At 34.6% G+C, this 26626-nt stretch overlaps 1 protein-coding gene across 1 annotated transcript; it reads left to right on the top strand.

Annotated features, from left to right (window-relative positions):
• Nucleotides 1-827: 827 nt before the first annotated feature.
• LOC116030211 (short-chain dehydrogenase TIC 32, chloroplastic-like) lies at nt 828-5720 on the top strand. The gene is made up of 8 exons (XM_031272386.1): nt 828-1054; nt 2867-3098; nt 3349-3428; nt 3542-3695; nt 4315-4393; nt 4509-4593; nt 4675-4721; nt 5301-5720. Exons 1-8 carry the CDS (start codon nt 943-945, stop codon nt 5472-5474), a joined length of 963 nt encoding a protein of 320 aa, XP_031128246.1. The 5' UTR covers nt 828-942; the 3' UTR covers nt 5475-5720.
• Nucleotides 5721-26626: the final 20906 nt, after the last annotated feature.

The following is a 26626-nucleotide window of genomic DNA, read 5'->3' as shown; positions in this document are numbered from 1 at the left end:
TATTGGTTTAAATATGGACAGTGTTTTCCATGCGGCCAGTGCAGATTGCAACAATAGGTATGCATAAATACACTACACAGTGTTCGGAAATATACCAGAATGAAATGCACAACTGCACCACACACCAAAAAATACACATAAGGGTGCATTTTCGAATACTTTGTGGTGCATCTATGCGTACCTAATGGTGGGTGACTGCACCGTCTGCATGGGCGCACGGGAAGCCCTGTCCGCATGAGAACCTGACCTTGTGTGTGTGTGTGTGTTTTTTTTTTTGCACAAATTATATTGTGAACTAGGATTTACTGTGCATATTGTGGATTCTGGTCCAGCTTATGTACCTATTGCAATTAATATATTATGTACTTCTAATTAATAGATAGATTATGTATGTGTAAATAATCTGAAAGTACATAATATGTTAATTGCAACATGCATATAACTTATTATGTATACAATATGTTAATTGCATGTACATCATCTAAATAGGGTCCACACGTATGGTGAACATTGATATGTTTTGTCAAATTTAATAGTAGAAAAGCAAAACAATTGATCATGAATAATTGGAAAGAAAAAAAAAAAGAATTCCCTAATATTATTTGAAGAAAATTTCCAATTAGTATTATAGTTCATGTAGACACTTGCATGTACTTGGCGGCGGATTAGGAGAAGATTTAAGAATGGATCATTAATTACACACACAATATGGCAATTTGGGCTGCTTGCATATATAATGTCCAATCTACCCCTCCACCCCCCACCCCCACCCCATAACACTTCCAAGCTAGCTCCTATATATATGGGATTGTATGCGGTTTGTCCAGCACAAGAAGTTGAGAGAGAATTTCCCTTATTTCAAGGCACACACCATTTTGGCTTGGCTTGTCTGTTAAGTTGTAGATCAGAGAAGGAAAGAAAGAAAGAAAGAAAGAAAGAAAGATGATTAGGTCAATCACAGGCATTCCAGGGCCAAGTGGGTTTGGTTCTGCTTCAACTGCTGACCAAGTCACTCTGGGCATTGATGCTTCCAACCTCACTGCCATTGTTACAGGTTTGATAAGCTTCTTTCTTCTTAGTTTCACATTTCTTCATATCTTGCTCATATTCATAATTTAAACGGTTTATATTTCAAACAGCCTCTACTCTAACATGTTGTTAGAGCGGGCGAAAACATGTTGCATAAAATTTAACTTGACAATTTGCACTTAACTTTTTGTTTTCTCGGGTAATTTTAATCAGTACTATGCACGTAAAATCAGCAAGTTAGTCAAACTGTTAGTTTGACAACTACATGTTCTTCTAAGTTTCACTATCGGTCTATTGACCTTCTTAGTTCGAACCGGTCAGCTTTGAACGACCTAAATTGGTTTATATACTTTGAAATTTATCGAGTACCGACACTTGAGAAATGGTTATAGATTTTCCTTGTGCCAAAAAAAAAAAAAAAAAAAAGAATGTGTTCATTTTAGCTACCGTCCTAAGCTATTTAGCTCTATTAGGTACTTGGAAAAATTTTGTGAACGAAAGGTGTAGATGGGGCCAAGTTTGTGGGGGAAGGGTAGAAGGGGACAGGTGAAGAATGATTCAATATTGGGATGTTGAACTAACTTAATTGTACTGCTCAAACTTCTGCAGTTCTGTTGCTTCATCAAATTATTTTATTCCTTAATACAAGGCACAGTAATTAATTTAAACGAGTTAATTAATAAATCATCCCATTTTCCTTTTTAAACCGTTTAACCAACCTAAGTTGTCAAAATTATTTCTTTGAACGAGTTGATAAATTATACGGAGTATGATTTTTCTTCTTAACTCGTTTAACCTACTCAAAAGCTGCTAATTTTTTTTTCTTTTTTAGTTGTAAAGGGTAACCCGGATCTCCAAACATTCTCTATATATACATATAGAAAACTTTATATATGGTGAGTAAAATTAACATAGAAGCAATCTGAGATTTGACTTATGATCCTTCAAAGACAAGAGATGATCAGCTTTAGTAGGACATAGTATGTATGTGTACTATATTTCCCTGTTAGGTGCAATGTCATCCCTTGCATGTTTTCCAACTTTGAAAAAACTTGAGACCCACACAGATGTGAAAATAGAGAAATAAGGTCAAATATGGAAGGCAATTAGTAGCACCAATATGACTCCTTCCTAGAAATCTTGCCTTCACTATATCAACCACGCACCTTAAAAATTCGACCGAACTTTTTCCCATACATCTTAAAAAGTGGTCTAAAATTAGTAGATATTTTCAACCAACATTCAATAGTGCTAGCAGCCATCTGAGATAACCCACTTAAAATGACTCAAGATACAAACTTGTACTACAAGATCACGGGTTCAAATCTCAGCATCCTAATCAATGGAGTTTTTTCGCGATAATTGAGTGGTTTTTGTAAGTGTGATTAGGAAAGAGAAGATGAGAGGAGATGAAAAAAAAAAAACAAATTTAATTTAAAAAAGAAAAATAAAATAAAATAAGCAAATGTCAGGCGCACCTGGGCACGCGCCCAACCACATTTGTGCTGCTGCAGTTAATGAGAGGCTCTCTCCTCCCCTCTCTCTTTCCACATGGTACTTTTTCTGCAATAACTCTTACAATATCTGTTGATAAGGGTGCTCTTATATAGTTTGAAACAATCAGGGGCAATATAGGTTGGTTTACCTCCTAACTTGTGGTCATTTATAGGGCTAGAATTGACGGATAGAACCTCAAAGTAGTGACCAGTATCACTTATCACTAAAATAAGGTGGTCCAAATTTTTAGACCATTACACCAAATTTTAAAATAATTAGGTTTGGCCATTTACCGAACACCCTAGAACGTAGGGAAGTAATTATGGTTTTGGCGGTGCAGGTGGTGCAAGTGGCATTGGGTTAGAAACCGTGAGAGTTTTAGCCCAAAGGAAAGTGCATGTGATCATAGCTGCGAGGAACACAGACGCTGCAAAAGACGCAAAAGACCTTATCCTCAGAGACAACAGAACAGCTAAAGTTGATATCATGAAACTTGACCTCAACTCAATCAGATCAATCAAGGCTTTTGCTGATGATTTCAAAGCTCTTAGACTTCCCCTCAACATCTTAATGTAAGCTACACATCTCTTCTCTTCATCATAAACGTATAAAGAGACTATTGGATAGAGGCTGGTAAAAGGGTCAAGTCCAGTAATTATTAGGCGGAGATTAATTAAAGGTCAAGTGCTATTGTGAGCTATAGTTTTTGGCTTAATGGTAAACGTTTGATAATAAAAATAGTATGAGAGCTAATGAGTAAAAGTCATTAGGATGAATTTTATTGGGCCTTCAATTCCTCATAATAAATTTTGGGATTTGCAGAAACAATGCGGGAATCATGTTCTGCCCATTTCAGCTCTCAGAGGATGGATATGAGATGCAATTCGCGACGAACCATCTCGGTGTGTGACACTGCATTATTCTCTTTTTACAGCTACTATACATAAACACAACATAGTATGATGCGATTGGACTGTTGTAAAGCTGTTTGGTTGTTAATGTTGTCTTTTTCCAGGTCATTTTTACTTGACAAATCTCCTCCTAGATAGAATGAAGGAAACTGCAAAAGCCACTGGCATTGAGGGCAGGATTGTGAACCTGTCATCAATCGCTCACCGTTATCCTTACAGAAAAGGGATAAGATTTGACAAGATTAATGACAAGAAAAGGTATTTACTATACTATCTTCTCTTTTTTTTGGTGAAAGGGAGGGACCTAAGGTCCTAGGGAATTAACGACGTCTAAGTTTTTTTACTATACTATTTGCCACTGTTTTTTTAAGTTTTTTTTTTATTTTTCATGAGTGTTATCCTTGCTCACAAAAAGCAAAATTCCTTAGCTTGGAATCCTCACATCCCAATCTTAGCTTACAAAATTGTGGAGGGACAAATTACCGTAATTCAGTGACCCATTAGGTGAAATGATCAATATATAATGCGCACACGGATTTACCCATAAGAGGGTGAAACTGTTATGCTGTGTCTGTCAGGATCATTATTAGGGTTTTATTTTTTTATTTTCCAAAGGCGTTATCCTTTCCCACCGAAGGTGAAACCCACGCCTTATGGCCTTATATCTTGGCCTGACAGGATTTTAGAGGAGTAAATTATGGTAGTTCAGTAACTCATTAAGTAGTAAGATTAGTGTATGGTGCTCACAAGGAGCTGCCTTCACAAGAGGGTAAAATTCTCACACTGCGATGGCTACGACCATTAGGATCTTTTTATTTTTTTTCATGGTTGTTATACTGTTATCCTTGTACTCATCAACTTTGTCACTTTGGATCAGTTATGATGACAAAATGGCATATGGGCAATCAAAGCTAGCCAACATATTACATGCCAATGAGCTTTCTCGACGTTTACAGGTAACATATATTATTATTATAGTCCATTTGTCTCACAAAACGTACGTGTCACGTTTAAAGACATACAAAGTTGAATTATTTTAATTTGGTAATATTTATCTGTTTTTATTTGTAGGAAGAGGGAGCAAATATTACTGTTAATTCAGTTCATCCAGGGGTGATAATGACAAATCTGATGAGACACTCTACCATTACTATGAGTATGTATCAACACATCATCTGATCTATACAAACTTAAATGCACTTATATATTTTTATTTATATTTATTTTATATTTGCAGATATTTTGAGGGTTTTCACTTCAGTGATTTGGAAGAATGTTCCTCAGGTAAATTATAAAACTATTTAGGATGTCTTATGGATATTATCGAAGTCATGAAATGAGCAAAGATAAAGATTGTTTAATCTATTTCCTATATATTAGGAACATTTTTGTTCTTGCCGGTGGTCCATATATACTACGTGTCTTAATGTCCCTTCGGTGCACATATGACAAATGAGTGAATGGGGGGGGGACTCTAGTGAGTTGAAAACGACTTAGGATAAGTTAGGTTGGTAAAAAATTAAATGTATGTGAAAAGAACTCTATATTTTGTTTCAAAAAAAGGGTCCGAGTAAATGAAGCATAATTTTTATTTTACAGAAGTAGAGTTTACATAGTACACACCTTTAAAGTTGTGATTTTTTCTGATTATAATTACCTATGCGTCAAAAAATAATAAATATCCATTAAAGTGAACGGATTAATTGACATCTCATTATCAATTGATACATTTAGCAAAATATTTCCAACCACCCATCATGTATCATTAAAGGCGTTTAAATTAGTATTTATTTGAATCACACATAAAATAAATGGGATGAATATATATATATTAATTAGGGGATTTATGGTATGATGTTGCAGGGGGCAGCTACAACTTGTTATGTGGCACTTCATCCGGATATGAAGGGCGTCACGGGAAAGTACTTCGTGGACTGCAACGAGTGCAAGCCAACGAAGCTGGCCAGAAGTGAAGCTTTGGGAAAAGAGCTTTGGGATTTCAGCAACCAGCTGATTCAAGAAGCTCAAAAGAAGTGAACAATGTGCTTCCTTATCACATAATTATTTAATTTGTTGTGTCTAAAAATATTTATTATGCTTTTAAATATATTATTACCAAAAGGTTGAATCTTCAACCCAAGGGTCAAGGGCCTCGTACCCCGGCCTGCATTGATGGTTGGTTGGTTGTAGCCTGCATTGAGGGCATGAAATAATCTTTTTTATTGTAACTATTAAGCAATGGAAGGAATGATGGATTATTATTCAATTTACGATTTATTTCTCTTTTGTGATTTGAGAATTATTATAAAAAAGTAGAATTTACTTAATGCATCTTAAGGTAATGACGGTAAGTTTCTCTCGTCACTTTCAGATAGTTCAAGAATTTCATTTGCTACTCCAAGAAAGCTTCGAAAGATTTTTGCAAAGTTTTGGTATGAATTTTTTTAAGGTGTGACTTTTTTAAAGTGAAAACCACTTTTTAATAATTAAAAAAAAATAGCATCAACATTATTTCATATTCTCAGCTTTAAATTAAAAATAAATAAATATGTTTTGAGTACCTCAATTATGCAACTCATGTGATTTTAGCTCAAGTCATTTTTTATTTTTTTTGAAAACAGCTCAAGTCGTCATTTAGTCATTGTAAAATATGTCCCTAATTTTATATTTTAAAAAAATGTAGTCATTTTCATTCATCAAGCAACAAAATTATAAACCTCAATTTCGAATTGATTCATATTATATATCTTGTTAACATGAGTTTATGATAACATTCATGTTTTGACCTCTTTTATTTTCTTTTATTTGTTAATGAAAGTTCACAATTTTATTTATTGGAAGCCAAAAATAGTCTTTTAAAATGAAATTAAGGATTTATTCTACAATAACTAAAACACAAGAACTAAACCAATCTTTGTATCAATTTAACTATAGATCGAATTAATATAATCAACTTAACAATATATTTTCCCTAATTCACCTACTTATGGGAGTTAATTTCACTTTTAGTCCTATGACTATTGATGTCTTACTAATTTCAATTCATGACTTTCAAAACTGTCAATTTAATTCATTAATTATTCAACTTTTATCAATTTTGATCACACCGATCAAATTCCCAGCCAAAATTCACCGAAAAATATTAATAGGTAAAATAATGAAGGTATTTTAATCTTTTTACTCCTCTTTTCTTGCTTCTTTATTTTTTCAAATAAAACCTAATGACAAATGTAATCAACTCATCTCACAGTATTAATTTTCAGTTCTTACAATAACACAACACATAACACAAAACTTATATATTACTCTCTCCATCTTATTTTATACGTTTTGTTCAACTATTGGAGTTTAACTCAACTTGTTTGCAATTTAATGGATAGTAATTAACTATTTGTCCCAAATTTAGGTTGAAATAATGGACTTAGCCATGGGCTGATTCAGTCATTTGGGACCTCAACCGGGGTGGTACCAAACCGGTTCATGGTCCCAAATCAACAAGTGGTCCCAATTCCCAAATACCCTATCTAGCTCATAGGCCATCATCCCAAGCCATTTGGTGGTCTCAATTTTGGTCACATTAAACAAGTCCGACGTGTTAGATTCATCCAATTTTCAACTCTACTTCTAGGTAGGTCAAGTTAACGAATAGAGAGTGAAATAAATATACCTATTACTATAGAAATCTATAAGTTCTCTTTTTGTTTGTACATCTCAAAAAGGATTGAAATCAAACGGTTTCTTACTTAAAACAACGGATGTCATATAAAGAGACAACGAAAATTGTATCTTTAAAATTTGTTATTTTTTCCATTCAAATTGTTTATATATTCAACTTTATTTTTTATACTTGCATAACAGTTTGTGCCTTGTACTTCTTGTCAAGATCAAACACTTACTACTCTGTCAAAATTTATATACTACTTGTCTTAATGTCCCTTCGGTGCACATGTGACAAATGAGTGAATGGGGGGACTCTAGTGAGTTGAAAACGAGTTAGGTTAAGTCAGGTTGGTAAAAAATTGAATCAAGTTAGGTATGTGAAAAGAACTCTATATTTTGTCTTGAAAGGATTGTTCGAGTGAGTGAAGCATAATTTTTATATTACAAGAGTAGAATTTACACAGTATACATCTTTAAATAATAATTGTGAATTTTTCTGATTATTACTACTTACACGTCAAGAAATAATAATTATCCGTTAAAGCGAACGGGTTAATTGTTATCTTATTATCAATTGATACATTTAGCAAAATATTTCCGCCCACCCATCATGTATCATTAAAGGCGTATATTTTAACGTAATATTGTGAAAAATTAATTTTTTTAATAATTTGAATCACACATATAAAAATTATGGTATGATGTTGCAGGGGGCAGCTACAACTTGTTACGTGGCACTTCATCCGGATCTCAAGGGCGTCACGGGAAAGTACTTCGTTGACTGCAACGAGTGCAAGCCAACGAAGCTGGCCAGAAGTGAAGCTTTGGGAAAAGAGCTTTGGGATTTCAGCAACCAGCTGATTCAAGAAGCTCAAAAGAAGTGAACAATGTGCTTCCTTATCACATAATTATTTAATTTGTTGTGTCTAAAAATAATTATAGTGCTTTTAAATATATTATTATATTGGTGGTTGGTTGGTTGTAGCCTGCATTGAGGGCATGAAATTATCTTTCTATTGCAATTATTAAGTAATGATAAGAATACTGGTCTGGATTATTTACGATTTACATCTCTTTTGTGATTTGAGAATTATTTTATAAAAGTAGAATTTACTTACTGCATCTTTGAGTAGTGATTGTAAATCTCCCTCGTCCCCTCGTCACTCTTAGATAGTTCAACTTAATGATTTATTTTCCCCTATTCGTACTTATTTTTGATATATTAAATACTTCTTTATTTTTCCAAAAAAAAAACCTAGCTAATGACAAATGTAATTAATCAACCCATCACATGGTATTACTTTTTCAATTCTTACAGCAATAACAAAATCATCATAACACAAAACTTATATATTACTTTCTCCATCTTATTTTATACGTTTTGTTCAACTATTGGAGTTTAACTCAACTTGTTTGATCTTCAAAAAAAAACTCAACTTGTTTGCAATTTAATTCTTTCTACTATTTAATTTAGTATTAATAAAAAAAATAATTATATATATTTAAAAGCTACACTAGAAGATCTAATGTAAATTTAAACACTAAATTTAAAAGTTATAAGAATTTTTTAAAAAATAGACAAAGAAGAATTTGTTTGATTAATGAATAATTATATAATACGATAATACAACAATTGAAAATTAAATAGGAAAACGAAACTTTTTAAAATGTATGAGATGATACATGGGGAAGTCTACAAATATATATAAAAGTCTGCTCAAATGCTGTCGCGCCTTCCCATGTGGTTGGTACGATTTACACCACTAGAGTTAACAAAGTACACCACTAGTAATAGGAAAATGCACAAAAACAGCCCCATGACTTCCACCAAACACTGTGTGGTACTTATTTACATACCTAGTGGTGTATTTTTTGGTGATGCATACCTAATGGTGTATATTTGTGGTGTGCATTTTCTAACATTGAGTGATGTATTTTGTTAACACTAGTGGTGTAAACTGCACCGACCGCACGGGAAGGCGCGGCTGCACTTGAACTCTACTATATATATATATATATATATATATATATATATATATATTGTGTGTGTGTGTGTTTACAAATAGTTTTTCTTAAATATGTATAAATATAAAATATTAATTATATATCAGTTCCATAAAAAGTAATTCGCTACTAAAATAGTTAAATATTACAAAGTCTATGAATCAAATCGAAGATAGAAGTTGCAACATCCAATAGTTTTCACTTTAAAATAATGGCTAGCATCGGAGCTCTAATTAGAGCATCCTTATCAGTTGGGGTTTTTTCCCCATTTTTTTGTGGGCCCCAACATCCACCTCATCATGCACTATCTCACTTAATCACAAAAACTCTTCTCCACATCTTAAAGTTTTTTCTCAGTTTATCGTGGATCCACCATTTTCTATCCTATATTTTAATTAATTATTCATTTATTTGAATTATAAATTTATAATTATAAAAATTAATTAAAATAAACATACATATATTTAATTAAAATGATAATTACAAACATTTAAATTAATTTTCATTGTTATTTTTTTAATCATTTTAAAAGTTTAATTATAATTAAATCATTCAAAATATTAAATTTGATATTTTATTAAAAAAATTGAAACAAAAATAATAAACAATAAAAAACAAAAGACAAATGAACCAAAACAGAAATGAAAGCAAAAGAAGAAAAAAAAAACGAAACAAAAAGAAAAGTCCTTGGCTTGTGCGCTGCGCTGGTTTTTCTTATTTTATTATTTTCTTCTCCTGCAAGATCCTTGAATTTGCAGGAGAACAAACTCAGAATAAACTTAGCTTCACATCAGCTTCTTTCTTCAAGCTGCAGTTATTGTTATGACATTATCTCTCAAAAAACTACAGATATAGATGCTCTAGTTTAGACATAATATGTAATGATGATTTTTCACTTTGACCCATTTTTAAAAATAATTTCAATCCTTAAAATGCATTTCTGAATTTTTTTTTAATTACGAAACGACCTTGACACATTTTAGCCAAATTTTAATGTGAAAACATTTCTAAAATACATAAATGCTCATTCTTGAAAATTTTGGTGCATAAAAAAATTGGATACATAGTAACTATTTGCATGTCCCAAATTTGGGTTGAAATGGACTTAGCCTTGTGTTCATTTGGGACCTCAACCGGGGTGGTACCAAACCAGTTCATGGTCCCAAATGTGTAATACCAAATCAAGTGGTCCCAAATACCCTAGTTGCTAGGCCATCATCCCAAACCATTTGGTGGTCTCAATTTTGTATTAAGGTCACATTAAACAAGTTGGATGTGTTAGGTTGATCCAATTTTCAACTCTACTTCTAGGTAGGTAAATTTAACGATTAGAAAGTGAAATAAATATGCCTATTAGTATAGAAATTTATAAGGTCTCTTTTTGTTTGTACATTTGAAAAAGGATTGAAATCAAACATGGTTTCTTATTTAAAAAAACAAATGCCAATAACTTTATGGTCTGGTGGCACCTAGTTGTGCCCTTATGTGGAAGGGGATGGGTTTGAGCTTCAGTGGAGGCGTTGCTATTTCTTTAAAAAAAAAATTGTTATACCTAATAGCAGTCAGTACTACATTTCAATGACAAGACGCTGAATTCTGCTCTAGCTACAAGCCTCCGCCCAACAACTTTTTTTTCCTCAAAAGAGACAACCAAGTAATGTATGTTGGGACCATCATATATAACTAGTGTTGCTACCCACCATTTCTTCTCCTTCAAATCATGACTTAATAACTTGAAAAGAAAAGAAAATTTCATTTTTTTTCAATCTAATTATATATTCAATTTAAACTTTAAAGGTGTTAGATAAACAAGGATTGTTAGCTATCTTTCCTCCCCACCTTTCCTTTCCTTCTTTTGAATTATGTGGCAGTAGTCTTTTCCCTATGTGTATAAATAGGTATAAGCCAGGTACAGTAAAGGAGTGAAAATATATGTACTTCTCCCTATCTTTCCACATTTAACAAAAGGCCTATAGAGTATATTGGAATTATTTTCTTTTATTGTCGTTCTTGCAATTTTTATCAAAATTGATATGGTGCAGCTCCATAATATTTATTTTTATTTATTTATTTTCTAAAAATGTACTTCTATATATTTTATCTCTATTCCAATAAATAAAAACATAATTCTTATTTAGAAACTAAGATGTCAAAACATTAATAGAGTTATACTTCTCAAAATCCTTTGTAGAACTTTGCCTTCGTCCCAATGTCTTTTGCCTAAATTCTAATGAGTTTCTTGAAAATTTTCTTTTAGAATTCATACCAAACTTAGGGTGTGTTTGGTTCATTGGTTTTCATACCAGAAATGAAAATTACAATCATACTTAATGTTTGGTTAACAACTTTTTGAAACACAACTATAGGATTTCATTATCCCTGGCCTTCAATTAAAAACTCCATTCCTTAATTAAAAATGGGTATCATTCCATCTTATTGGTAATTTAATTTTTTAAGTTTGGATTAGTATTTTTAGATATTTGTTTTGATTTTTTTTGTTCATATTAGTGCTTTGGATGTCATTATATTAAGGTAATTGACTTAACTTTTTGTTTTTGTATTTTTAAAACCTTTATTCCCATTATAGAGACATACATAACCAAACATCAAGATTAGTAATCATTCCAATTTCACCCTAATACCAAACATACCATAACAAGTATCGTATTCTGATTCTGATTCTGATTCTCATGGTATCAAAGCCAAGTTTGTGAGAGTGAGTGCCTGGGCTAGGGTTGGGGAGCAGGGGCGTCGCCGCCAAGAGGAGTCCGGTCGCCGCCGCCACCGCCACGCGCCGCCGTCGCTGCCAAGGTCCGCCGCCACGCGCCGGCGCGTGAGGAGTTTTCCGGCGACGTCGCCGGAAGAGGTTTGCACCGGTTGAGTCGCCTCGTCACGCTGAGTCCAGAATGGTAGGCTGTGTTGAAATTTGTTGATGTTGTTTGGGTCGTTTTGTTAAAAAGTTACGCTGCCCAGTATGTTTTCTGCGTAAATTGTTGTGGTTTGGGTGTTTGGTAACCTTTAGTACTGGGTAAAGCTTAATTGTTTGTGGGTTAAAGATTAAAATGGCACAAGAAAGGAATATTATTGTGATTTCTACCCCGTCTAAGTTGATTGATGTTGTTTTGGCTTCGGATGGGTCTAATTTTCCTGAATGGAAATTTCTGATTAGGGTAAATATAGATGATATGGGAAAGGGTGACCATCTAGATAAGTTATGTCCGGAAGGGAATACAGATTGGGCAAATACTGATAAGGCTTTATTGTCAAGAATAATTAACTGCATTGATAGGAAGATTATTTTATCCATGCAACATTGCAAGACTGTAAAAGAGGTTTGGGAATTGGTAAACAACTGGTTTAGTGGAACAAGTAATTTGAGAAAATTATATCAACTGTCTCAGGAGGTATATTGTTCAAGTCAGAAAGGGCGTGAACTTAGAGACTATTACTATGATTTTAAGAGTCAATGTGTTACTTTGTGTGTTGCTATGCCATTAACGACTGATTTGGATGAAATGAAAAAGCAACGTGACAAATTACTTGTTTTTAGTTGGATATGTGGGTTAGACAAAGAATATGACGTCCTTAAGTCCCAACTATTGGGGAATAAGGACTTAGAGTCTTTGGATCAGGTATTTTCCACGCTTCAAAATGCATCGGGAAATACTGGTTCAACAGAGCTCCATGAGAATAATGTTTTTATGTCACAAGGAGGTGGTGTTGATCTGAATGCCCTCGTATCACACGGAGGGAACACTAATGAGAGCTATGGCCGAGGAGGAAGTAACAATCGCTATCGAGGACGTGGGGGTTCTTGGAGAGGACGTGGAGGACGTGGAAGCCCACGGGTTTGTTTTAAATGTGGAGATCCAGGACACTTTCGAAATCAATGTCCTAAGCCACCAAGGCAACAAGTGGTTGCTAGCATTGCTTCCGCGTCAGAAGGTCATGTGGTGGTGATGACAGATGAAAAATTTGCTAAGTACAACCAAACGAAGATTCCCTCTTCCTCGCAGTCTCCGACTAATGAAATGTCTTCCTGCGCAACGTTTGTCCAAACAGGTAATCCAGTTGCTTGTGTTTCTTCTACATCTCGACAGTGGGTCATTGACTCAGGAGCTTCTGAGCATATGACAGGTAATTCTAGTGTTCTTTCTACATGTCTACCCATAACTTCTGGTCATACTGTTACTCTAGCAGATGGGTCTGTAGCCAATGTCGTGGGTAAGGGTAGTACGTTTGCAACTCCATCTTTACCCCTTACTTCTGTGTTATATCTCCCAAAGTTCCCTTTCAGTTTGCTTTCTATTAGCCAAATTACTCGTGACCTAAATTGTTCTGTTGTGTTCTTTCCTGGCTACTGTCTATTCCAGGATCTTTTGACGAGGAGGATTATTGGTAAGGGGAAGGAGGTTGGCGGCTTGTATGTCTTAGACCAGTCTACGTCTCTTGAGAATAAACCTATAGGCTTGGCGAGCGTTGTTTCTCCCTTTCAGCTGCACTGTCGGTATGGTCATCCGTCCCTGTCAACCTTAAAGAAGATGTGTCCTGGTTTAGAGTCTGTGAATGTTTTGCAATGTGAGTCATGTGAGTTTGCAAAACATCATCGTATCTCCTATATTCCTCGGGTAAATAATAGAGTAGACACCTTATTTGAATTAGTTCATTCTGATGTGTGAGGGCCGTGTCGAGTCACGTCCAAAAGTGGTTTCAGGTATTTTGTAACATTTGTTGATGATTTCTCTAGATGTACATGGTTGTATCTCATGAAATCTAGGGATGAGTTGTTTGGTATCTTTCAAAATTTTTGTGCTGAGATTAGAACTCAGTTTAATAAAACTATACAGTTAGGGATGTCAATTGTACCCGTACGCGATGGGGAACCCAACTCCCCACCCCGACGGGGACGGGGATGGGGACAAAAATAGGGGAATGGGGACGAGGATGGGGAGAATATTTAATTCCCCGGCGGGGACGGGGACGGGGATGGGGAGTAGTCTCCCCGCCCCGCCCCGTCCCGTCCCCGAATATATATATATATATATATATATATATATATATATATAAAATTTAAATACTTAATTAAGGCAGGAAGCCGCAGAACACACACACACACACACACACACACATATATATATATATAATGCATTTAAATGCTTAATTAAGGCAATAAGCTACACATGACGTATATACTACATATATAATTTTTAAAGTTATTCTAGCCATTGATTTTCTTGTCTTGGGATATGAAAGTAAAAGCTGTAAAGCTGAATCCTTTTCTTCTAGTGTCTTCTAAAGTTGAACCCTGCTTTCAAATTTCATTTCAACATCAAGTCATCAACTCCAGCTCTACTTGTGACTTGCCTCACCTCCTCTTCCATATCCAAGCTCACTGTCAACCTTGGATCTCGCCGGCGACCTTTGGCTCAGCTATGATTAAAGCAACAAACTCTTGAATCAATTTTTGAAGGCACGAAGGACTTACGCCGATCTCGCGAAACTATAAGGTATGAAACACCACCGTAGGTCTATATCTGATCTCTAACATATCTCAATATCTCACCTATTACAACAAGTTTATTTGATCATCTACTTTTTAAACTTAAGCCATTAGTATTTAGTTTTTTCTAATTAGTTTTTTTTAGGTTTATATGCAAGTGTTTTTTATTTTTTGAAACCCATCTTTGATTTATGTTTTTTTAATAGTTTGATATCTCTAATTCTCTATCAAATGAGTTGAAAATTCAATATCCATTGCTCATCAGTGTGTGTCTGTGATTTTTTTTTCTTTAAACCAGTGAATGGAATCTCAAGAAATGAATTGTGGGAATTCTTCTACTCAGGTAGCTAGTAGTCAGTCTATAATGGCAGTTGGTGGGTTAGATACTAATATTACTCTTGAGTCACCATCACCTATAAATTCACCAAAAGACTCTCCTGTTCAAAATAATGAACTTGAACCTCCAACAGACATTGCAACTAATTGTGAAGTTAAAGTTGGTGATAAGAGACTGAAATCAGTAGTTTGGCAGCATTTTAAGAAGGTTAAGGTGGATGGATTAGATAAGGCAGAATGCAATTACTATAAAAAGCTTCTAGGAGGACAAAGCAAAAATGGAACTAAACATTTACATGACCACCACAAGGTTTGCAAAATGAGACCCTTTCAAAATGTAAGAAAACAGGCTTTGTTGCAGCAACAATGGAAAGCAAATGGTAAAATGTGTATAAGTAATTACACATTTGACCAAGAAGCTACAAGGAAAGAGCTTGCTAATATGATTATTATGCATGAATATCCAATATCAATGGTTGGTCATTTTGGTTTTAAAAGATATTCAGCTGCCCTTCAACCATTGTTCAAGATTCCTTCCCGAAATACAATTAGAAGTGATATCATGAAGATCTATATTTCGGAAAAGTCCAACATAATGGATGTTTTGAAGAAAAATTCAAGTAGGGTTGCAATGACTACCGACATGTGGACAGCTTCAAACCAAAAGAAAGGATATATGGCAGTCACGGCACATTTCATTGACAACAATTGGAATCTACAAAGTTTGATCTTAAGGTATATCACTTTAACTATCTCTACATAAATTATTTCTTATAAATTATATCTTATACTTTTTTATGCAATATTTTTTAATTCTTAGGTTTGCTTATGTGCCTTGTCCACATACATCGGCTGTTCTTTCTAAAGAATTGTTGAATTGCATATTTGATTGGAATTTAGAGAGAAAATTGTCAACATTGACTCTTGATAATTGTTCCACAAATGATGGTATGGTTGATATTATTATGTCTAAGCTAAATCCTAGCCATCTTTTGTTGCGTGGGAAGCTAATTCACATGCGTTGTTGTGCTCACATTTTAAATCTAATTGTCCAAGATGGGTTGAGGGTCATTGGTGATGGAATTGAAAGGGTTAGAGGTAGTGTTTCCTTTTGGACAGCCACACCAAAAAGGTTGCAAACTTTTAAGGAAAATGTGAGGCATTTGGGTTTAGATTATTCCAAACAATTAGTGTTTGATTGTAAGACCCGTTGGAATTCTACCTATTTCATGCTTACGGTTGCTTTAGAATATAAAGATGTGTTTTATCGGTTGCAACAAAGAGAACCTCTTTTCACTTGTGCACCAAATGATGAGGATTGGGATATAGCTCATGATATTTGTGAGAGATTAAAGCTGTTTTACACTACCACAAATGCATTTTCAGGGACTAAATACCCAACATCTAATGTATTTTTTCCATTGATGTGTGAGATCAAGTTTTCTTTGCATGCTTGGAGTGAATCTTCTAATTTGATTGTTGCAAATATGGCCACAAGCATGTTAATAAAATTTGAGAAATATTGGGAAATAGTTCATGGGATTATGGCAGTTGCTACTGTACTTGATCCAAGATATGAATTAGTGGTAATGGAGTATTTCTTTCCTGCATTTTATGGAGAAAGGTCTAATACTGAGGTTGAAAGGGTTAAAAACTATTGTTATGAGCTATTGCATGAATATGAAAGTTCTTCTCAAGTTAGTAAGACCAACCAAGCATCATCTAGTAGCAAAAATGTGGATAAAGTTGAAGAAAACTGTTTTCTCTCTGGGTTTCATTCTTATGTGAAGACTTCCAAAAAAAAAAGTCTTGAAATCTGAGTTGGATTATTATTTAGAGGAAGAGCCTTTGTCCAATACTAGTGACTTTGACATAATAGCTTGGTGGAAATGTGTTGGCAGCCGTTATCCATTGTTGCAAAAAATGGCTAAGGATATCTTAGCTATTCCAATTTCTTCCGTGGCTTCGGAGTCTATTTTTAGTACAGGTGGTAGATTGGTAAGTTCTATCCGAAGTAGACTTCATCCAAATACTTTGGAAGCATTGATGTGTGCTCAAAATTGGTTAGTGAAAGATTTCAAAGGCAATAAAACTTAGTCTGAAATACTTACTGACTTTTTTTTATTTCATTTAAAGTGATGATAAATTATTTTGTTTTGTAGGTAAGTGTTCTGAGGACAAAGATGCATGTGGAACTATTCATGATGACTGTGAGAGTGAAGAAGAAGCAGAAGAAATTGAGGTATATATTAAAGTATGCCTTACAAATATAATTTATGTATTAAGGTATTTAATTATAAATAACATAATGAAATCTATATATGAATATGCGAGTACTTGTTAATTTTTATTCATGCAAGAAATACTATATTGATTTATTAATGTTGAATTTTATTTTTCTTTTCAGATTACTGTGGAAGACTTGGCATCTTAACTAGCATGGCACCTTGGTTTTTGTTAATATAATTTAAGAACTTGACTTTTTGTTGATATGATCTAACCTTCAAGGAATGTATTGCATTTGTGGTATTGTTGTTTTTTGGTGGCATTATGGCAGTGTGACTCCTACACTTTTATTGATATGACTTGGGAATTCATTGTATAAAACTGTTAATATTTTTTTTTGTGTAGGCATAATAGCATTTTGCAGTGTGTATTTTGATGTAGGGGATAAATAACTTTATGTTATTATTTCCACTTATGTAAGGATTCCTTGAAGACTATGTATGTATGTCATACTTATGAAGTGTATTTTTGATAAATTTCTTAATTGTAAAATATTTAGTAATACTTATATTGAAGATGAATATATATTTTTCAATATTTATAAATTAGAAATGGGGTCGGGGATTCCCCGTCCCCGAATAATCCCCATGGCGATGGAGATGGGGAGATTTTTTCCTTCCCCGGCGGGGATGGGGATTGGGGGAGAAAGTCGGGGGTGGGGTTGGAGGGTATGCCGCCCCCACCCCGCCCCGTTGACATCCCTATATACAGTGTTTGAGAAGTGACAATGCTCGAGAATACCTCCTTAAGTCGTTTTCTAGCTTTATGAGTCAAAATGGCATTATTCATCAAACCTCGTGTAGTTACACACCCCAACAAAATGGTGTTGCAGAGAGAAAGAATCGCCATTTGTTGGAAATTGCCCGTGCTCTTTTGTTTCAGATGAAAGTACCTAAAGTGTTTTGGGCAGATGCTGTTCACACTGCTTGTTTCTACATTAACAGGATGCCTTCCTCTATACTCCAAGGTCGAGTCCCGTATTCAGTTGTATATACATCCAAGTCTTTATTTTCCTTACCCCTCAAAGTTTTCAGATGTACATGTTTCGTGCAGGATGTTCGTCCACTAAGGGGGAAACTTGATCCTAAATCACTCAAGTGTGTCTTTTTGGGATATTCTCGGACTCAGAAAGGGTATAGGTGTTACTCTCCTGATTTGGGTAGGTATTTGGTTTCCACCGATGTCACTTTCTTTGAGGGCACTGTGTTTCCTGACAGTATTACTGGGAATACGACCCCAGTATTAGAAGATGATTTTCTTGTGTATACCATTACTATTCCTGTTCCTACAACGGAGTCTGTTTCTAGGGAGATACCACCTGTTACGCAAGTGTACTCTCGGCGACCCCGAGATGTGGTCACACCGGTAGTGGGCCAAGAGAATCCTCCTCCGTCAAATGATCATGAACCCCCGATTGCCATACGGAAAGGTAAACGTAGTTGTTATCATCCCCTTCCATCATATGTTTTCTACGGTCATTTGTCAGAGTCTCCCCGTACTTTTATATCCCAGCTAGATTCTGTGTCTGTTCCTAAAACGTTGTGCCAGGCGATGTCTCATGATGGGTGGAGATCTGCTATGGAAGAGGAAATGGCAGCATTGGAACAGTGGAGATCTGCTATGGAAGAGGAAATGGCAGCATTGGAACATAATCACACTTGGGATCTGGTCCATCTCCCGGCCGGAAAACATAATCACACTTGGGATCTGGTCCATCTCCCGGCCGGAAAAGCTGCAATTGGTTGTAAATGGGTTTATGTTGTCAAGACAAACCCCGATGGTTCGGTGGCTCGACTTAAAGCGCGCCTGGTAGCGAAAGGGTATGCACAAACGTATGGAATTGATTACACAGAAACATTCTCACCGGTTGCTAGGTTGACTTCTGTGCGGATTTTTATTTCTCTAGCTGCTGTTAACGGATGGCCGTTATATCAGTTAGATGTTAAGAATGCTTTTTTACACGGTGATTTGGTTGAAGAAGTCTATATGGAGCAACCACCTGGGTTTGTTGCTCAGGGGGAGAACGGGAAGGTGTGTAGGCTAAGGAAGTCGTTGTATGGGTTAAAGCAGTCTCCGAGAGCGTGGTTTGGGAGGTTCAGTGGTGCAATCACTGAGTTTGGCATGCGCCGTAGTTCCTATGATCATACTTTGTTTTACAAGCACTCTAACCATGGCAATATTTTGTTAATTGTCTACGTTGATGATATAGTGATAACAGGTGATGATGCCAAAGGAGTTGATGCGCTCAAGTCTTTTCTTAAGGAGAAATTCCATACGAAAGATTTGGGGATGTTGAAGTACTTCCTTGGGATTGAAGTGGTTCGTTCTAAGAAGGGCATATTTCTGTCGCAACGAAAATATGTGCTAGATTTACTTGAAGACTCTGGGCTGTTAGGGTCCAAGCCTTGTGAGACTCCTATGGACCAGAGTGTTAAACTTATAGCTGGCGAGGGGGAGCTTCTTGAAGACCCAGAGAGGTATAGGAGACTGGTTGGTAAGTTGAACTATCTGACTATCACCCGTCCTGATATTGCCTTTCTTGTAAGTGTGGTAAGTCAGTTTATGGCATCCCCTACTAAACTTCATTGGGAAGCTGTAGTCCGGGTTATAAAGTATTTGAAAGGTGCTCCTGGGAAAGGAATCTTATATGCCAGCCATGGGCATATGAGGGTTGAAGCTTTTTCTGACGCTGATTGGGTTGGGTCACCGAGTGACAGGAGGTCCACGACTGGATATTGTGTGTTCTTCGGTGGCAATATGGTCTCGTGGAAGAGTAAGAAGCAGAGTGTTGTGTCTCGTTCGAGTGCAGAATCTGAATATAGGGCGATGGCTCACGTCGCTTGTGAAGTAACATGGATGTGTAATGTTCTTGGGGAGATTGGTGTAGAGGTGAGTAAACCGTTCCTCTATGGTGTGACAATAAAGCGGCTATACATATCTCAAATAATCTGGTGTTTCATGAACGCACTAAGTATATTGAGGTAGATTGCCACTTCGTGCGGGACAAGGTTCAACAGGGGTTACTTTCGACCGTTCATGTTCGAAGCGGTGATCAATTGGCAGACTTGTTCACTAAAGGTCTTAGTAGGGTCAGGGTTGAATTTATTTGTAACAAGTTGGGCATGATTAATATTTATGCTCCAACTTGAGGGGGAGTGTTAGATAAACAAGGATTGTTAGCTATCTTTCCTCNAGCATTGGAACATAATCACACTTGGGATCTGGTCCATCTCCCGGCCGGAAAAGCTGCAATTGGTTGTAAATGGGTTTATGTTGTCAAGACAAACCCCGATGGTTCGGTGGCTCGACTTAAAGCGCGCCTGGTAGCGAAAGGGTATGCACAAACGTATGGAATTGATTACACAGAAACATTCTCACCGGTTGCTAGGTTGACTTCTGTGCGGATTTTTATTTCTCTAGCTGCTGTTAACGGATGGCCGTTATATCAGTTAGATGTTAAGAATGCTTTTTTACACGGTGATTTGGTTGAAGAAGTCTATATGGAGCAACCACCTGGGTTTGTTGCTCAGGGGGAGAACGGGAAGGTGTGTAGGCTAAGGAAGTCGTTGTATGGGTTAAAGCAGTCTCCGAGAGCGTGGTTTGGGAGGTTCAGTGGTGCAATCACTGAGTTTGGCATGCGCCGTAGTTCCTATGATCATACTTTGTTTTACAAGCACTCTAACCATGGCAATATTTTGTTAATTGTCTACGTTGATGATATAGTGATAACAGGTGATGATGCCAAAGGAGTTGATGCGCTCAAGTCTTTTCTTAAGGAGAAATTCCATACGAAAGATTTGGGGATGTTGAAGTACTTCCTTGGGATTGAAGTGGTTCGTTCTAAGAAGGGCATATTTCTGTCGCAACGAAAATATGTGCTAGATTTACTTGAAGACTCTGGGCTGTTAGGGTCCAAGCCTTGTGAGACTCCTATGGACCAGAGTGTTAAACTTATAGCTGGCGAGGGGGAGCTTCTTGAAGACCCAGAGAGGTATAGGAGACTGGTTGGTAAGTTGAACTATCTGACTATCACCCGTCCTGATATTGCCTTTCTTGTAAGTGTGGTAAGTCAGTTTATGGCATCCCCTACTAAACTTCATTGGGAAGCTGTAGTCCGGGTTATAAAGTATTTGAAAGGTGCTCCTGGGAAAGGAATCTTATATGCCAGCCATGGGCATATGAGGGTTGAAGCTTTTTCTGACGCTGATTGGGTTGGGTCACCGAGTGACAGGAGGTCCACGACTGGATATTGTGTGTTCTTCGGTGGCAATATGGTCTCGTGGAAGAGTAAGAAGCAGAGTGTTGTGTCTCGTTCGAGTGCAGAATCTGAATATAGGGCGATGGCTCACGTCGCTTGTGAAGTAACATGGATGTGTAATGTTCTTGGGGAGATTGGTGTAGAGGTGAGTAAACCGTTCCTCTATGGTGTGACAATAAAGCGGCTATACATATCTCAAATAATCTGGTGTTTCATGAACGCACTAAGTATATTGAGGTAGATTGCCACTTCGTGCGGGACAAGGTTCAACAGGGGTTACTTTCGACCGTTCATGTTCGAAGCGGTGATCAATTGGCAGACTTGTTCACTAAAGGTCTTAGTAGGGTCAGGGTTGAATTTATTTGTAACAAGTTGGGCATGATTAATATTTATGCTCCAACTTGAGGGGGAGTGTTAGATAAACAAGGATTGTTAGCTATCTTTCCTCCCCACCTTTCCTTTCCTTCTTTTGAATTATGTGGCAATAGTCTTTTCCCTATGTGTATAAATAGGTATAAGCCATGTACAGTAAAGGAGTGAAAATATATGTACTTCTCTCTATCTTTCCACATTTAACAAAAGGCCTATAGAGTATATTGGCTATCTTTCCACATTTAACAAAAGGCCTATAGAGTATATTGGAATTATTTTCTTTTATTGTCGTTCTTGCAATTTTTATCAAAATTGATATGGTGCAGCTCCATAATATTTATTTTTATTTATTTATTTTCTAAAAATGTACTTCTATATATTTTATCTCTATTCCAATAAATAAAAACATAATTCTTATTTAGAAACTAAGATGTCAAAACATTAATAGAGTTATACTTCTCAAAATCCTTTGTAGAACTAACATTAATAGAGTTATACTTCTCAAAATCCTTTGTAGAACTTTGCCTTCGTCCCAATGTCTTTTGCCTAAATTCTAATGAGTTTCTTGAAAATTTTTTTTTAGAATTCATACCAAACCTAGGGTGTGTTTGGTTCATTGGTTTTCATACCAGAAATGAAAATTACAATCATACTTAATGTTTGGTTAACAACTTTTTGAAACACAACTATACTTTTTGAAACACAACTATAGGATTTCATTATTCCTGGCCTTCAATTAAAAACTCCATTCCTTAATTAAAAATGGGTATCATTCCATCTTATTGGTAATTTAATTTTTTAAGTTTGGATTAGTATTTTTAGATATTTGTTTTGATTTTTTTTGTTCATATTAGTGCTTTGGATGTCATTATATTAAGGTAATTGACTTAACTTTTTGTTTTTGTATTTTTAAAACCTTTATTCCCATTATAGAGACATACATAACCAAACATCAAGATTAGTAATCATTCCAATTTCACCCTAATACCAAACATACCATAACAAGTATCGTATTCTGATTCTGATTCTCATGTGGGAACCAAACACACCCTTAATAAGACACATTGACAAACAAGTAGTGTAAAAAATGAAGGAAAAAGTATTAATTACTTTTATAACAAAAAAAAAAAAGTATTAATTACCATGGCCACGTGAAAACTTTGGAAAAAAAAGTGTGTCGATATAAAACACTACATTTGCAAGATATAGACTTTGTTTGCTAAAATAGTTAGTTTATCAGTCAATTTTAGCTTATTTGACTATTATTAGTTGTTTGATTTGGTTAAAAAATCAATATAAGTATTTGGTTATTCAATTTTTTGTAACTTCAGAATGCTAAAATTCAAAAAACCGCTCAAAATAACTTTTTCAATTAACTTTTTTAGAAAATAAATTTTACCAAATAACTAATAGCTAATTTACCAAACACCTTTCCACAATCAGTTAATTTTATGGAATAATCATATCCTCTAACTCAATCAACTAACAACCATTTACCAAATAGGGTTATAAATTAAATATGGGAAAATAAATTGAATTTATTTATTTAATTATTTTATAATGAATTTGATTGATTCTTATAAAATTGCAAACTAAACAAAGTTTGAGTCATTCTTAGTTCGATCAAGTTAAAAGTTTAGCTAAAACTATAGAATTATTTTAAATTTTAATATTAAATTATCAATCATATAAGNGGGTTGAATTTATTTGTAACAAGTTGGGCATGATTAATATTTATGCTCCAACTTGAGGGGGAGTGTTAGATAAACAAGGATTGTTAGCTATCTTTCCTCCCCACCTTTCCTTTCCTTCTTTTGAATTATGTGGCAATAGTCTTTTCCCTATGTGTATAAATAGGTATAAGCCATGTACAGTAAAGGAGTGAAAATATATGTACTTCTCTCTATCTTTCCACATTTAACAAAAGGCCTATAGAGTATATTGGAATTATTTTCTTTTATTGTCGTTCTTGCAATTTTTATCAAAATTGATATGGTGCAGCTCCATAATATTTATTTTTATTTATTTATTTTCTAAAAATGTACTTCTATATATTTTATCTCTATTCCAATAAATAAAAACATAATTCTTATTTAGAAACTAAGATGTCAAAACATTAATAGAGTTATACTTCTCAAAATCCTTTGTAGAACTTTGCCTTCGTCCCAATGTCTTTTGCCTAAATTCTAATGAGTTTCTTGAAAATTTTTTTTTAGAATTCATACCAAACCTAGGGTGTGTTTGGTTCATTGGTTTTCATACCAGAAATGAAAATTACAATCATACTTAATGTTTGGTTAACAACTTTTTGAAACACAACTATACTTTTTGAAACACAACTATAGGATTTCATTATTCCTGGCCTTCAATTAAAAACTCCATTCCTTAATTAAAAATGGGTATCATTCCATCTTATTGGTAATTTAATTTTTTAAGTTTGGATTAGTATTTTTAGATATTTGTTTTGATTTTTTTTGTTCATATTAGTGCTTTGGATGTCATTATATTAAGGTAATTGACTTAACTTTTTGTTTTTGTATTTTTAAAACCTTTATTCCCATTATAGAGACATACATAACCAAACATCAAGATTAGTAATCATTCCAATTTCACCCTAATACCAAACATACCATAACAAGTATCGTATTCTGATTCTGATTCTCATGTGGGAACCAAACACACCCTTAATAAGACACATTGACAAACAAGTAGTGTAAAAAATGAAGGAAAAAGTATTAATTACTTTTATAACAAAAAAAAAAAAGTATTAATTACCATGGCCACGTGAAAACTTTGGAAAAAAAAGTGTGTCGATATAAAACACTACATTTGCAAGATATAGACTTTGTTTGCTAAAATAGTTAGTTTATCAGTCAATTTTAGCTTATTTGACTATTATTAGTTGTTTGATTTGGTTAAAAAATCAATATAAGTATTTGGTTATTCAATTTTTTGTAACTTCAGAATGCTAAAATTCAAAAAACCGCTCAAAATAACTTTTTCAATTAACTTTTTTAGAAAATAAATTTTACCAAATAACTAATAGCTAATTTACCAAACACCTTTCCACAATCAGTTAATTTTATGGAATAATCATATCCTCTAACTCAATCAACTAACAACCATTTACCAAATAGGGTTATAAATTAAATATGGGAAAATAAATTGAATTTATTTATTTAATTATTTTATAATGAATTTGATTGATTCTTATAAAATTGCAAACTAAACAAAGTTTGAGTCATTCTTAGTTCGATCAAGTTAAAAGTTTAGCTAAAACTATAGAATTATTTTAAATTTTAATATTAAATTATCAATCATATAAGATATTTAATATATTTACGTCTGTTTTAAACAACCGCAGTATATAGTATTTAATATATGACAGTTCAAAACAATCGTCGTATATAGTATTGATTTACTACGTCGATCACCTATACGTCACTTAGTAAACCGTGGCATATGTGTAAAAAGAAAAATTCGTAGTAGTATCTATTTTATGTGGTAGTGTAGTCCTGGGCAGATTGGATCACAATTATTACACTCCATAAAAGTTTGAATTGTTAGTTCACGAAAAAGTTGATCCATAAATGTTAAAGTTGATCCATAATAAATGTTGAAGTACAGTGCAATATAGATCAGAAGCCCCATTATGGTGGTCACTACAATCTACAGGCTTGCACTTGTATATATTATATCAATTCAGCGCATCATATCGTACTGGTAATTAGTGCATGCCGGAAAGTAAAGTTGGTAAAGTTGGCTTTCCTAATTATGATTTTCCTGTTTTGGGCTCTATCACACTGGGGTCTCAAAATCCAATCACTTTCCTAATTAAACGCTCTTTATATGACTTAAAGCAGGTTCCTAGAGAATGGTTTAATCGTTTACACTCATTTTTGCTCTCTGTTAATTTTCAAGTATAAAAAACGGATGTGTCTTTATTTTATTTCTCTCAAGATTCTGCTTATATGTATCTCTTGGTTTATGTGGATGATATACTTGTCACGGAGAGTGATTCTGATCCTATAACTAGTTTGTTATCCAAATTATCTACTGCATTTAAGATTAGAGGTCTTGGTGAACTTAGTTTCTTTCTTGGTATTCAGACTGGAAGTAACTAAAAAGAGTCTTGAGGCATGTTAAAGGAACAGTTAACCTTGGTTTGCATATAAGAAAGTCATCATCAAGAGGAATTCATGCCTTCTCTGATTATGATTGGGCTGGTTGTCCCCAATATCAAAAATCTACTAGTGGCTATGCTATGTTCCATGGGTCAAATCCTGTATATTGGGTTTGCAAGAAACAAAGAACTGTTGTCAGATCCTCCACTAAAAACTGAATATAAGGCTCTAGCATATTTCTGTGCTGAGGTAATTTGGGTTTTATCTTTACTAAAAGAGATCAATGTGCCCGGTATCTCAGTTTGCAAATTTTGGTGTGATAATCTTGGTGCTACGTACATGTGTGCAAATCCTATCTTTCATGCATGCAAGAACCAAGCATGTCGAAATTGATCATCATTTTGTTAGAGATGGAGTTGCCAATGGAGAAAATCAAGTAAACTTTATTTCAACAAAGAATCAACTTGTTGACATATTTACAAAAGCTTTACCTGGTCCTATATTTTCTTTTCTTAGAGGCAAGCTACAGGTTACTAGTATACCCTGTGCTTGAATGGGAGTATTAGGACTCTATGTATTTGAGTCAAAGTATGATTACTTATCCTAGTCTTCCTATTATTCTCCTTATATATATATATATATATATATA

Source organism: Ipomoea triloba, chromosome 9, assembly GCF_003576645.1.
Source record: "Ipomoea triloba cultivar NCNSP0323 chromosome 9, ASM357664v1".
Taxonomy (NCBI): Eukaryota; Viridiplantae; Streptophyta; class Magnoliopsida; order Solanales; family Convolvulaceae; genus Ipomoea; species Ipomoea triloba.
This window is presented reverse-complemented; position numbering and strand designations above follow the sequence as displayed.

Excerpts from the sequence above, each read along its gene's own strand:
- LOC116030211 (XM_031272386.1), top strand. The coding sequence starts at position 943 with ATGATTAGGTCAATCACAGGCATTCCAGGGCCAAGTGGGTTTGGTTCT. Across the intron at positions 1,055-2,866 it reads CCTCACTGCCATTGTTACAG|GTGGTGCAAGTGGCATTGGG; the intron begins GTTTGATAAGCT and ends TTGGCGGTGCAG. Across the intron at positions 4,394-4,508 it reads AGCTTTCTCGACGTTTACAG|GAAGAGGGAGCAAATATTAC; the intron begins GTAACATATATT and ends TTTTATTTGTAG.